This window comes from Lipophrys pholis, assembly GCF_963383615.2.
Source record: "Lipophrys pholis genome assembly, chromosome: 21".
Lineage (NCBI taxonomy): Eukaryota > Metazoa > Chordata > Actinopteri > Blenniiformes > Blenniidae > Lipophrys > Lipophrys pholis.
Genome location: NC_137649.1, coordinates 23,465,702 through 23,477,368, shown reverse-complemented (window position 1 = coordinate 23,477,368; position 11,667 = coordinate 23,465,702). Strand labels below are relative to the sequence as shown.

Here is an 11,667-nt window from a genome sequence, read left to right as displayed (position 1 = left end):
TAAAAAAAAAAAGAGATTTATTTTTCTTTATACGTGATGGGAAATCACGTGATCTGATTACAGGCGTGACGCTCACAAACAAAAAACAAAACCTTCCACATGAACCTTTAAAACATCTGAATTTAGAGGCCAGAACTACATTTCCCATCATGCCCCGGCCCCCCCCCCCCCCCCCCCCCCCCCCTCCTCAGCTCGTAGTTCACTGTGAGTTTTGTGTCCCCTCCTCAGCTCGTAGTTCACTGTGAGTTTTGTGTCGGAGTGTTCGCGGACCTCCGGGCAGAGAAGCGGAACCCCAGACGTCTTCTCAGGAGACTCAGGTGAGTCCACAGGTGAAGACACGCTGAGCGGCGAGGACATGTCACCCGCTGACGGCTTCATCTGCGCGAGCTGCTTCAAACTTTGTCCACATGTTGTGTTTTCCTCAGCCAGCCTGTGTGGTTCTGTTATATCTACCCGTTATAACATGTTGTCATAACTCCCTTTATTCAGGACTAAAACGTTCTAATGAAGAGTAGAGCGGAAACAGTGAGTGTTTCTGTTTGGGAGACACTGACAACCATGTAGTGAGCCTGCCGGGCCACGAGGGGGCGCTGTTGCTTGTTACGACCAATGAAGTTGGCCGAGGAGGTTGTGTTTTCATTTGCGTGTATTTATTTATTGGTTTGTATTTATGTATGTATTTGACCAACTTTTCGCAAAATCTACTCTCCATCACAACGTCACGGTGTGAAACACTGAGCGGGGAGCGTCTCCATGGCAACGGGTGCTGATTTCAGTTTTTTGGGGGGATTCTTTCAGAAGCGTTGAGCCGAAAACGTCCCAAAATCTAATCGATCGGCCCGTGGATGATGACAAATCATCCCTGAAGATTTCATCCAATCCAGGTCAGTAGTTTTTGTGAAAAGTTGGTATAAACCTTCCACTGTGACACCTTTCCCCGGGTGGGGTGGGTGACCCCTCTGATAGGTCAGTTAGTACACACACACACACACACAGAAACCTTTGTGTTGCCTGGCTGATCAGCAGCTTTCGGTGAAAGAGCCGCTCAGCTCTCTAATCCCATCACATGGCCACCGACACAACAACACAGACACTTTAATCTTTTGGCTGATGGACGCTGCGCATGACTCAGATTACTGTTTATGTGTGCCGATTGTGTGAGGCTCTTCAGACATTTCCTAAAATGACCGTCAGATCAGCAGGAGTCCTGTGTCGGTGTCTGTGATTATTCATGTTCCCGTGCTGCTGGAAGGGTTCCACATCCGGTTGTTCTTCTGATCCTAAAAATGATTAAGATGTCGCCAGAAAACCTGCAGCCTGAAAGACAAAACAACGAGACTTGGTGTTTTTGTGGCGGTTCATGAGCACATCGTTTTTTGTACGTAGCTGTTTGGGGACAACCACCGTGAACCTTGGCTCCACAGGCCTCGTCGCCATGGTGACGGCGCTGCTGCTCGGCCTCCTGATGGCAGGTCTGGTCTGGTTCGTGGCTCGGAGGAGCAGGAAGCAGGTTCTGACGTCGGTGGACGGCTGGTGGGGTCCCGGGGTGAGTCCCAGCACCGAGGAGGACGCCTCCATCCGCCCCTTCACCATCGCCACCAGCGAGGAGGAGCTGCAGGTGAGTCCTGGCACCTGTCGGTCGCGCTGTTACACTCTGCCGCCATCTTCATTTTTACAAATCGCCACTTAAAAAGTGTGTTGCTCCAAGCAGTACTAATCGTCCCCATACCTGGACTGACGTCCCAGAAGTGAAGACAGTCTGTCCTCTCTGTCCCTGGCTTGTTTCAGGTTTTAAAAAGTGTGTTGCTCCAACCAGCCAATCAGAAATCAAACCCTATATAGTGTCATCGGGGGTTCAGCCAATCCCAATCAAGGTAGGCTCCTCCCTTTGACTCCTCCCACAATTAGGCAGCTCTGCTCTGGCACATGGCACCACGGGAAGAAGTACTTCCTGCTCTTCCCAAGATGGGCATGTGTGGGCGGAGCCAGACCAGCTCACACAGACACAGCAGATTCTGAATGTAGCTCCTATGATCCAATATTCAAATGAGGAGAATCAAGGAGAAGTTGTATAATATGACCTCATTAACGAAGTTTTCAACCGAAGTGTGTGTGAGCCAACGTGTTCCGACCGATACGACTTGCAGCGTCTCCTACAGGAACCAGGTCCTGGTCTCCAGATGTCCTGTACTGACGTCCAAAACCTTGTGTCTGATCCTGTCAGGACCTCCACAGGAGGATCGACCTCACCCGCCCGGTGGCGTCTCTGGAGGACAGTCGCTTCACCTACGGCTTCAACTCCCAGTACCTGGAGACAGTCGTGTCCTACTGGAGGAACGACTTCGACTGGAGGAGACAGGTCCACAAACTCAACCAGTACCCCCACTTCAAAACCTCCATCGAAGGTGAGGACCCCCCCCCCCCCCCCCCAAACACACACACACACACACTGCACACATGAAGAACACCATGGTAACCCCTCCCTTCCTCCACCTCCGCCCAGGCCTCGACATCCACTACCTGCATGTGAAGCCAAAGGTGCCCGAGGGGACTCGCACCGTCCCCCTGATCATGGTGCACGGCTGGCCGGGCTCCTTCTACGAGTTCTACGGTTTGATCCCGTTGCTGACGGAGCCGTCGGACAAAGACGACCTCGTGTTCGAAGTGGTGTGTCCCTCCATCCCGGGGTACGGATTCTCCGCGGCGCCGCGTAAGAAGGGTGAGTTGAACCCGGATGGTTGTCTTCTTCTAACTAGAGCTACGCTCGGTAGAGCGCAGAACTTCGCTGAAATCCAGAGCGGGGACGTTCACTGCTCATTTCTCCACGCCCCCGGCGAGTTCCCGCACGTTTTGGTCCCGGAGCTGAAGAATGGAGTGCTGAGGGTGAAGGTCGTCACACACGGAATCTCTTCTGATGTTTTCTCAAACTCATGAGACGAGATGAGGATTTCTGACCCGACACACTGGCGGGTCTCCGTGACCCAGTGTGTGTGTTTCCAGTCCTTTCTCCCGGGGGTTGTGGAGGAGGGACTCCACAGCAGATGTTTCTGGACTTTGGCGAGCGCGTCCAACATGCGGCCCACCACCGAAACCAGCCTGCTGGACGAGAACGATATCACAGGATGTAAAAATGACAATGCAGACAACAATAATAATAAAAATAATAATTTAATAATAATTAATAATCTATAAGAAACATTGCTGTCAAAATTAATGCAATAATTGTGGAAATTAATTTAAAATGTTTAACACAGTTTTGTTCACTTCCAGGGTTTTGTTTTAACTCCTGAACCTTTTGGTCACATGTTGCAGCGACAGAGCAGCAGAATTAACGTAGTGATGAGTGAGGGAGTGCGAGACTGAAGGTTTCACTTTAAAAAATTGGAGAAAGGAAAAGCCACTTGCACAACTAATGACTAATTATAACAAATATAACGGCCACAGAAGTAATTCTGCCGTTAAACAGTGAAGTGAAACAGCAGGTTGCCATGTTGGCTGACTAGTAGCGGAACTGGAGGAAATACTGGAAACTCGCAGGTAAATAAGTGTGTGTGTGTGTGTGTGTGTGTGTGTGTGTGTGTGTGTGTGTGTGTGTGTGTGTGTGTGTGTGTGTGTGTGTGTGTGTGTGTGTGTGTGTGTGTGTGTGTAGGCTGATGAGACCTTTTTCACTCCTGAGACTCAGTGAAGTCGTGTGTCTGGGTCGAGGTTCCGGCTCGTGGGTCTTTGAGGTTGACCGGGACGCTGAACGCCGTCTGTCCACAGGTTTCGATTCCGTCTGTGCGGCGCGCGTCTTCCACAAGCTCATGAGGCGTCTGGGCTTCCAGCAGTTCTACGCCCACGGGGGAGACTGGGGCTGGCTGGTCACCACCAACATGGCTCAGCTGGACCCGAGGTACGACGTGGCGCCCGCACGCCGGAAACCTCGCCCCGGCTCACTCGTTCTCCTTCCTTCCTTCCTTCCTTCCCCCCCCCCCCCCCCCTGCAGGAACGTCAAGGGCCTGCACGTGAACTTTGCTCCGCCCTCCAAACCGGGCCTGACCATGACCCTGTCCATCCTGCTGGGCCGCCGCTTCCCCGGGCTGTTCGGCTTCACCGCCACGGACACGGAGCGCCTCTACCCCTGCATGGACAAGCTGGTGCTGGAGTCCGTCAAGGAATCTGGTTACATGCACATCCAGGCCACCAAGCCCGACACTGTGGGTGAGAACCGCACACGTTCTGTCGGTGGAACCCTGAAAAGTATCCCGGCGCGTCACGAGATGGTCGAAGACTCAAATCGAACCTTAAGGAGGAGAGCATACAATTAAAAGTCACATGGATAGAGGGAGCGTCTCCATGGCAACAGACGCTGATCTGCCCCATGAGGCGCCTCTCTCAGCCACTTTGGATGGGAAAACTTTTTAGCAGTTTTTTAGGATTTATTTAGAAACGTTTAAACGTTAACGTCCGAAAATCTAATCGCTTGGTCCTCGGATGATGAGAAATCATCCCTGGAGATTTGGGTGAGTTGGTTTAGTGAATATTTGGTAAAATGCATACATATAAAGCGATATATGAATAAATACACGCAGACGAAAACAGCTGAAAGTAGAGGAGGGGAGTGACGATACAGAGCTGATAGTACCTGGATATCAGCAGGGAGGCTGGACGACTCCGCGACTCACCAATCGGACGGTTCCACGAGCAACAAGAGGAAAACCAAGTCAGGATTGATTCTGTCGATGAGAACGTGCTGCGAGGAACCGTGTTCCTCCGGCCGTCGCCTCACAGACGTCGTGTCGTTTCTCCGTCTTCAGGTCGAGGGCTGAACGACTCGCCGGTGGGTCTGGCCGCCTACATCCTGGAGAAGTTCTCCACCTGGACGAGCCGCGACTTCAGGAACCTGGAGGATGGAGGACTCACCAGGTGTGTGTGTGTGTGTGTGTGTGTGTGTGTGTGTGTGTGTGTGTGTGTGTGTGTGTGTGTGTGTGTGTGTGTGTGTGTGTGTGTGTGTGTGTGTGTGTGTGTGTCTCTGAAGACGCTCTGTGTGTAACAGGAAGTTCTCTCTGGACGACCTGCTGACCAACGTGATGATCTACTGGACGTCCGGCTGCATCGTGTCCTCCATGAGGTTCTACAAGGAGAACTTCGGCAAAGGCCTGGACCAGCCGCACGCCAGGTGAGAACAAGATGTGTCTGTGGACTTAGTTACTTTACTGATTACTTGTTAGGGTTTTTTTTGTAACTAAGTTACATTACAAGTTACTTTTTAGTTACTTTAAGCAGCTGCTGACAACAGCCAACATAAAGCAGAAAAAATGACAACTGGTTTTTCCAAACTCTGCTGATCCCTGCCTGACGTCCTGCTGAGACACATTAACCTTTGACCTACAATAGTAACTCTACAATAGTAACTCTACAATAGTACCGCTACAATAGTAACTCTGCTATATAACTCTACGATAGTAACTCTACAATAGTACAGCTGCAATAGTAACTCTACGATAGTAACTCTACGATAGTAACTCTACAATAGTACCGCTGCAATAGTACCGCTGCAATAGTAACTCTACAATAGTAACTCTACAATAGTAACGCTACAATAGTAACTCTGCTATATAACTCTACGATAGTAACTCTACAATAGTACAGCTGCAATAGTAACTCTACGATAGTAACTCTACAATAGTAACGCTACAATAGTACCGCTGCAATAGTAACTCTACGGTAGTAACTCTACAATAGTACAGCTGCAATAGTAACTCTACGATAGTAACGCTACAGTAGTAACTCTGCTATAGTAACTCTACGATAGTAACTCTACAATAGTAGCTCTACAATAGTAACTCTACAATATTAGCACTGCAATAGTAACTCTACAATAGTACCGCTGCAATAGTAACTCTACAATAGTATTGCTACAATAGTAACTCTGCTATAGTAACGCTACGATAGTAACTCTACAATAGTAACTCTACAATAGTAACACTACAATAGAAACTATAGTAACTCTACAATAGTAACTCTATAATCGTAACTACAATAGTAACACTACAATAGTAACACTATAATAGTAACTCTATAACAGTAACTCTATAATAGTAACGCTACAATAGTAATGCTACAATAGTAACTCTACAATAGTAACGCTACAATAGTAACTCTACTATAGTAACTCTACAATAGTAACTACTATAGTAACTCTACAATAGTAATGCTACAATAGTAACTCTACTATAGTAACTCTACAATAGTAACTACTATAGTAACTCTACAATAGTAATGCTACTATAGTAACTCTACTATAGTAACTCTACAATAGTAACGCTACAATAGTAACTACAATAGTAATGCACGGTGACTTAGAGAAGTAACTTTAATCTGATTACTGGTTTGGAAATAGTAATATGTTATATTAGTCGTTACCAAAAAAAGTGTGAAGTTTCAAAATAAGAGTCTTGGTATTGTTTGTCCTGCTGGTTGTTCCAGTTAGGACGGTCTGGTGAATGAAGTCCAGTCCTGCTGTTTGAAGCTGAGCTGCTCTATGAACCCTGAAGCCCTCCTGTGTGTCTGCAGGATGCCGCTCTACGTCCCCACCGGCTTCGCCTGCTTCCCCGACGAGCTGATGCACAGCCCCAAGCTGTGGGTGCAGCAGAAGTACCGGCGGCTGCTCAGCTACTCGCCCATGGCGCGGGGGGGGCACTTCGCCGCCATGGAGGAGCCTCAGCTGATGGCGGAGGACATCCAGAAGTTCGTCAAGATGGTGGAGAAGAAGCAGAAGAAGTAGAGCGGCGGACTTTAGAATCATTTTAGAAAGTGTCTTAGTGTAAATCCTCCTCATCATTCAGACACCGAGGAGCCGCTCTGGAGCGCTGCGATCATTATATGAGGTGTCTGCTCTGTTCCTGACTCAGAGCGGTCAGAGGAGGAGCTTTTCCACAGTATAAGAAGCACTCATGGACATTTTCCAGGTTTCAACATTAAAGGTCCAGACAAACTAAAAACTGTTGACTTCAGTAAAAAAAACAATAAAGCAAAAGTAATTTGACTAATTTGTTAAAGATTTTTTTTATTTATTTTTTTAAGTGTAGAAACGTTTTCATAGCGTACTCCTACATCTCTCCACGGAAACGAATTAAAACACAAGGATTTCTCTGAAAATGTTATAATTTCAGAATAAAGCCGAAACTTCTTTATTCTGACTCCGGTGGTCACGGACTGATGAATGAATACACAGTAATCAGATTAGTTTTTATTGTGGGGGTAAATCGGTTTAAAGTACCTTGAAGAACTGAGTTCCATGTTTCTTCCTGCAACATTCAAGTTAAATCAGAAGAAGTGACTCCGGCAGTCTGGATGGTTCATCTTCTACCAGACAGAGAAGGAGTACTACAATATTAGTAATATATATTGGTTAATAAAATAATACAATTAATTAATCTTAATTAAATAATAATAATGGTATATAATGATATTAATATAAATCTCTGCAGAATAATGTTGTTTTTTTGTCATTCAAAGTTTTATTAGATTTTACATTTATATAATAACAAACAATGATGTCACTGCTTCATCATCTGATTCCTCCATTTCCCCAAATAATCTAAAACATTCTGTCATCGGGGAAGAATCTCAATCTGAATGTGCCACATTTTCCTCGGCATTTCCAGCTTAGATCATTTCCAGTAAGTCTCTGTATTATTTTCTATTTATATATATATATATATATATATAATTTTTTTTTTTATAGCAAATGAAAAGTAAGAGATTTAAACAGGACTCACACATACTGAGGTCATTAAGCATTCTTTTCCCTCCAATCCTCAATTTCCACTTCCACCTTAAGGAAAGCAGGCGAACAAAGAGTGACAGAAGACAACAAATTAAATAAATAAATGAATAAATAATGATGATGATGATAATACAAAAATTTTAATAAATTAAATAGAATAGAAAAATAATAATGATCATAATGACTATATAAATAGATAAATAAAAAAAATACAGATATAAAAAATAGAATGGAAATAACTGACTAGATAAGAAGTGGGTGGGGGGGGTGGGGGGGGGGGGCGAGTCGTCATCATTTTCTACTGACTAAAATTTGCGTCTGTCTTCTCTAATGTATTCCTCCATGTTGGAGACGACCCCCTCCAATACTTTTTAATTTACAGTCCAGGACATGTCCTTTCCCCAGATTTTCTTCAGACGGTTACGTCCGTTATTATTAGTCTCGTTCTGCTGTGATGCTTGGAGACGCTCTGTTGTGATGCTTGGAGACGCTCCGCTGTGATGCCTGGAGACGCTCTGCTGTGATGCTTGGAGACGCTCCGCTGTGATGCCTGGAGACGCTCTGCTGTGATGCCTGGAGACGCTCTGCTGTGATGCCTGGAGACGCTCTGCTGTGATGCCTGGAGACGCTCCGCTGTGATGCTTGGAGACGCTCCGCTGTGATGCTTGGAGACGCTCCGCTGTGATGCTTGGAGACGCTCCGCTGTGATGCCTGGAGACGCTCTGCTGTGATGCTTGGAGACGCTCTGCTGTGATGCCTGGAGACGCTCTGCTGTGATGCCTGGAGACGCTCTGCTGTGATGCCTGGAGACGCTCTGCTGTGATGCCTGGAGACGCTCTGCGTGGCTTCATGACGGGCAGGACGGACCTTCTGTAACCCAGCGTCTCATCTCAAGGTTCTTCCTCCGGCCAAATGATATTTTCCTTTAAATCTCTTATAGGACAGAAAACTCCTGTTTTGGAATCGATCCTCCAGTATTCTGACACCTGAGCCGATAGATATTCTCTCTATTTTTATTCTGTTGTCTCTGTTGAGCTTTAAGCTGAAGTCGTCTGTTAAATCCACCGAAGCTTCACATGGTTTTATTTTTGTTGTTTTTTTAGTTCGACTTCAGTAGAAGTGGACGAGGTTTAGCTTCACATTCGTACCACCGAGGTCAGACTCAGTCTCCATCTTTATTGTGGAGTACAATATTTATTTTTAAAAAACATACTTAAGTAAAAGTAAAATTATAGAGTTTAAAAACACTAAAAAAAAAACGACTCCGTTCCAGTAATGTGAGTAAATGTAACTTGTAATTTCCACCTCTTTATTCTACTGGTGAGAAGTTTTCAGGCCTTTCAAAGTTTTACAGAGCAGGAGTTTGATCCTCTCAGTAACTTGCTCTCATTCGCTGCTGTCTAACTTTTTTAGATTCATTTTATCTGAAGACACGGCGTTACAATAATCCGTCTGAAACGTAGTGGACACATTTGTCTCCGTCTCGTTGGGCTGCTGGTCAGCGGATTGAGTTTCCGTCTTGATGTGGTTGTTGGATGTCAGAACGGAGGTAAACATTGGAGTTGGTGAAAGAGCTTGACCCCCTGCTGTGAAGGTGAACCCCGGCTGTGATCAGACAGATGTGGTGTGCCCCCCCCACCCCCTCCCCTCCAGACAGCTGCATGCTCGTCCCCTCCTGAACGCCGTCCGGAGCTCCAGCTGTTCTCAGAGCTCCCTCTCCCCAAGGTCCAGAGCTGCCTCCACTCCCCCGGACCGCCAGGCTGCCAGCCAGCGTCCAGGGGAGGATCGGGATGACCGGGCGACTGAGATAAGGACCACATGAAGTTCCCCACATTACCTCACCAGATAAGGAAACAGGCAGAGAGAGAGAGAGAGAGACAGAGACAGAGAGAGAGAGCGAGAGAGAGAGAGAGAGAGAGGGAGAGAGAGAGGCAGACGGGTAGGAACCAGATGGACTGAAGCACCGAGACGCTCTGAGGACAGAAAACCAACTGAGAGGCTCGTCCTGCACTGCATCGGTGTGACTCGGCCTCGGAGACGAGCTCAGACCGGCGGAAGATGGTGGGGAGATAGAAGGAGGGACGCTGAAGACGCTGAAGACGCTGAAGACGCAAGCAGCTCTGCTCTCCAGCATCATGTCGGTCCATCCTCTAGAAGGTCTGATGTCAGTGAGCCAGCAGCCGGTCTGCAGCTCCCAGAGTCCTGCAGCCCCCCGACGGAACCGTCCAGACCCCCGTCCGGACCCCCGTCCGGACCCCCGTCCAGACCCCCGTCCAGACCCCCGTCCAGACCCCCGGCAGCCACGCAGCAGCAGGCAGCTGTCCTCCAGACAGGTAGGACGGACTCAGACGTGAGACAGGAAAACCCGACGGGGAGAAATCAGCCAGTCAAACTTTTCTGAAATCAAGAAATCCGTTAATCTGAACTTCACCTTCAGCAGGACGAACCGGCGCCGAACCGGCGGGTCAGAGCCGGAACCTCAGCAGGTGTAAACTTTACACACAAAATACTCCCTTTCTGAGTGATTCACCGAGGAATCCAAGTTTAAAGAATGTAAGAATCGTAGAGATAATTGTATTTAACGTGCAGAAAATTCAACTATATAACAGGATATTATCTTGTTTAGTTTCCTCACGTCATGACTGAGATTATCTCGTCTACAATCTGAGGGACAAAAATCACTTTAAAGTCTCTGAATGGAATATCGGTGGACGAGTGTCGCCACATCCTTCCCGTCATGAGACACTATTCCTGAACTTTCCATGTCTCCACCCTCGTCCAATTCACTTTGAATGAGGACAGTTTTCTCCGTTTGTTTGGGAAACGGTTTAAATCATTAACAAAAGTTAAAAACACACTTTTCAAATCTTCTGCACGTCTCGTTGGGATTATCTCCCAACTAAAGAAGAAAGAGATGAAGACAAACAAAACAAAATAAAATAAAAAGGGGCCAATCTTTGCTCCTCTTACAGAAACAGATAAACAAGGATTCTCTTTTAATGTTCTGAATATCACTTCTAGTTTTAAAATAATCCAGCTTTGACTGAATATTTGTTTTTTGCCACGTGAACAATAAAACAGCCTCACACAGAGAATACTGGAACTCCTTCACATTAAAACAAACTGAAATGTTTGCAGTTGTTATTTGTTGCTTCGTTTCACTGTATTTCACATTACAATGATAATAATGATGGAATTAAGGTGAAATTACTTTGTTTGCGGTTTCTGAAAATCTTATTTTGGAATCTGGACGTTTCTGTTGTGTACTTTGTAAGAAAGGAAACATTTGGTTGGTTGTTCTGATCGTTTCTCGCTGGTCTGGACTGGTTGACTTCCTGCTGGGAAACTTTTCAAATGAACAATAAGAGCTGACACTTTATTCTGACTGTACTCACCAAATACTACTACTACTACTACTATTACTACTACTACTAGTACTACTACTACTAATAATAATCATAATACTAATACCACTACTACTAATAAGAAGAAGCAGTGATGAAGAGTAGTAATTAAGAGTAGTGATAAAGAGTCATGATGTAGAGCTGTGATGAAGAACAGTGATGTAGAGCTGTGATGTAGAGCAGTGATGTAGAGCGTTGATGAAGAGCAGTGATGAAGAGCAATGATGAAGAGCAGTGATGAAGAGCAGTGATGTAGAGCAGTGATGAAGAGCAATGATGAAGAGCAGTGATGAAGAGCAGCGATGAAGAGCAGTGAAGAGCAGTGATGAAAAGCAGTGACGTAGAGCTGTGATGTAGAGCAGCGATGAAGAGCAGTGATGTAGAGCGGTGATGAAGAGCAGTGATGTAGAGCAGTGATGTAGAGCAGTGGTGAAGAGCAGTGATTTAGAGCTGTGATGTAGAGCAGCGATGAAGAGCAGTGATGTAGAGCAG

At 46.4% G+C, this 11,667-nt stretch overlaps 2 protein-coding genes across 11 annotated transcripts in view; both read left to right on the top strand.

Annotated features, from left to right (window-relative positions):
* Nucleotides 1-217: 217 nt before the first annotated feature.
* Nucleotides 218-7,216, top strand: ephx1 (epoxide hydrolase 1, microsomal (xenobiotic)). 10 transcript variants are annotated; one of them, XM_080490313.1, is made up of 11 exons: nt 232-317; nt 490-627; nt 799-884; nt 1,387-1,618; nt 2,225-2,405; nt 2,504-2,719; nt 3,763-3,892; nt 3,986-4,200; nt 4,797-4,905; nt 5,036-5,158; nt 6,556-7,182. In XM_080490313.1, the coding sequence occupies exons 4-11, from the start codon at nt 1,436-1,438 to the stop codon at nt 6,764-6,766; spliced, it is 1,368 nt and encodes a 455-aa protein (XP_080346439.1). In that variant the 5' UTR covers nt 232-317; nt 490-627; nt 799-884; nt 1,387-1,435; the 3' UTR covers nt 6,767-7,182. The 10 variants fall into 10 exon arrangements, with proteins under 10 accessions (XP_080346441.1, XP_080346440.1, XP_080346437.1 ...); XM_080490318.1 differs by having other exon boundaries at nt 239-317; nt 1,425-1,618; XM_080490319.1 differs by having other exon boundaries at nt 239-317; nt 490-660; nt 1,425-1,618.
* Nucleotides 7,217-10,380: 3,164 nt separating this feature from the next.
* The window catches only part of tcf23 (transcription factor 23), a 3,669-nt gene continuing 2,382 nt past the window's right edge, over nt 10,381-11,667 (top strand). Inside the window, exon 1 of the mRNA XM_080491426.1 lies at nt 10,381-11,667. This exon is cut by the window's right edge and continues 608 nt beyond it. The gene's annotated coding sequence lies outside the window, so the exon portion shown is untranslated.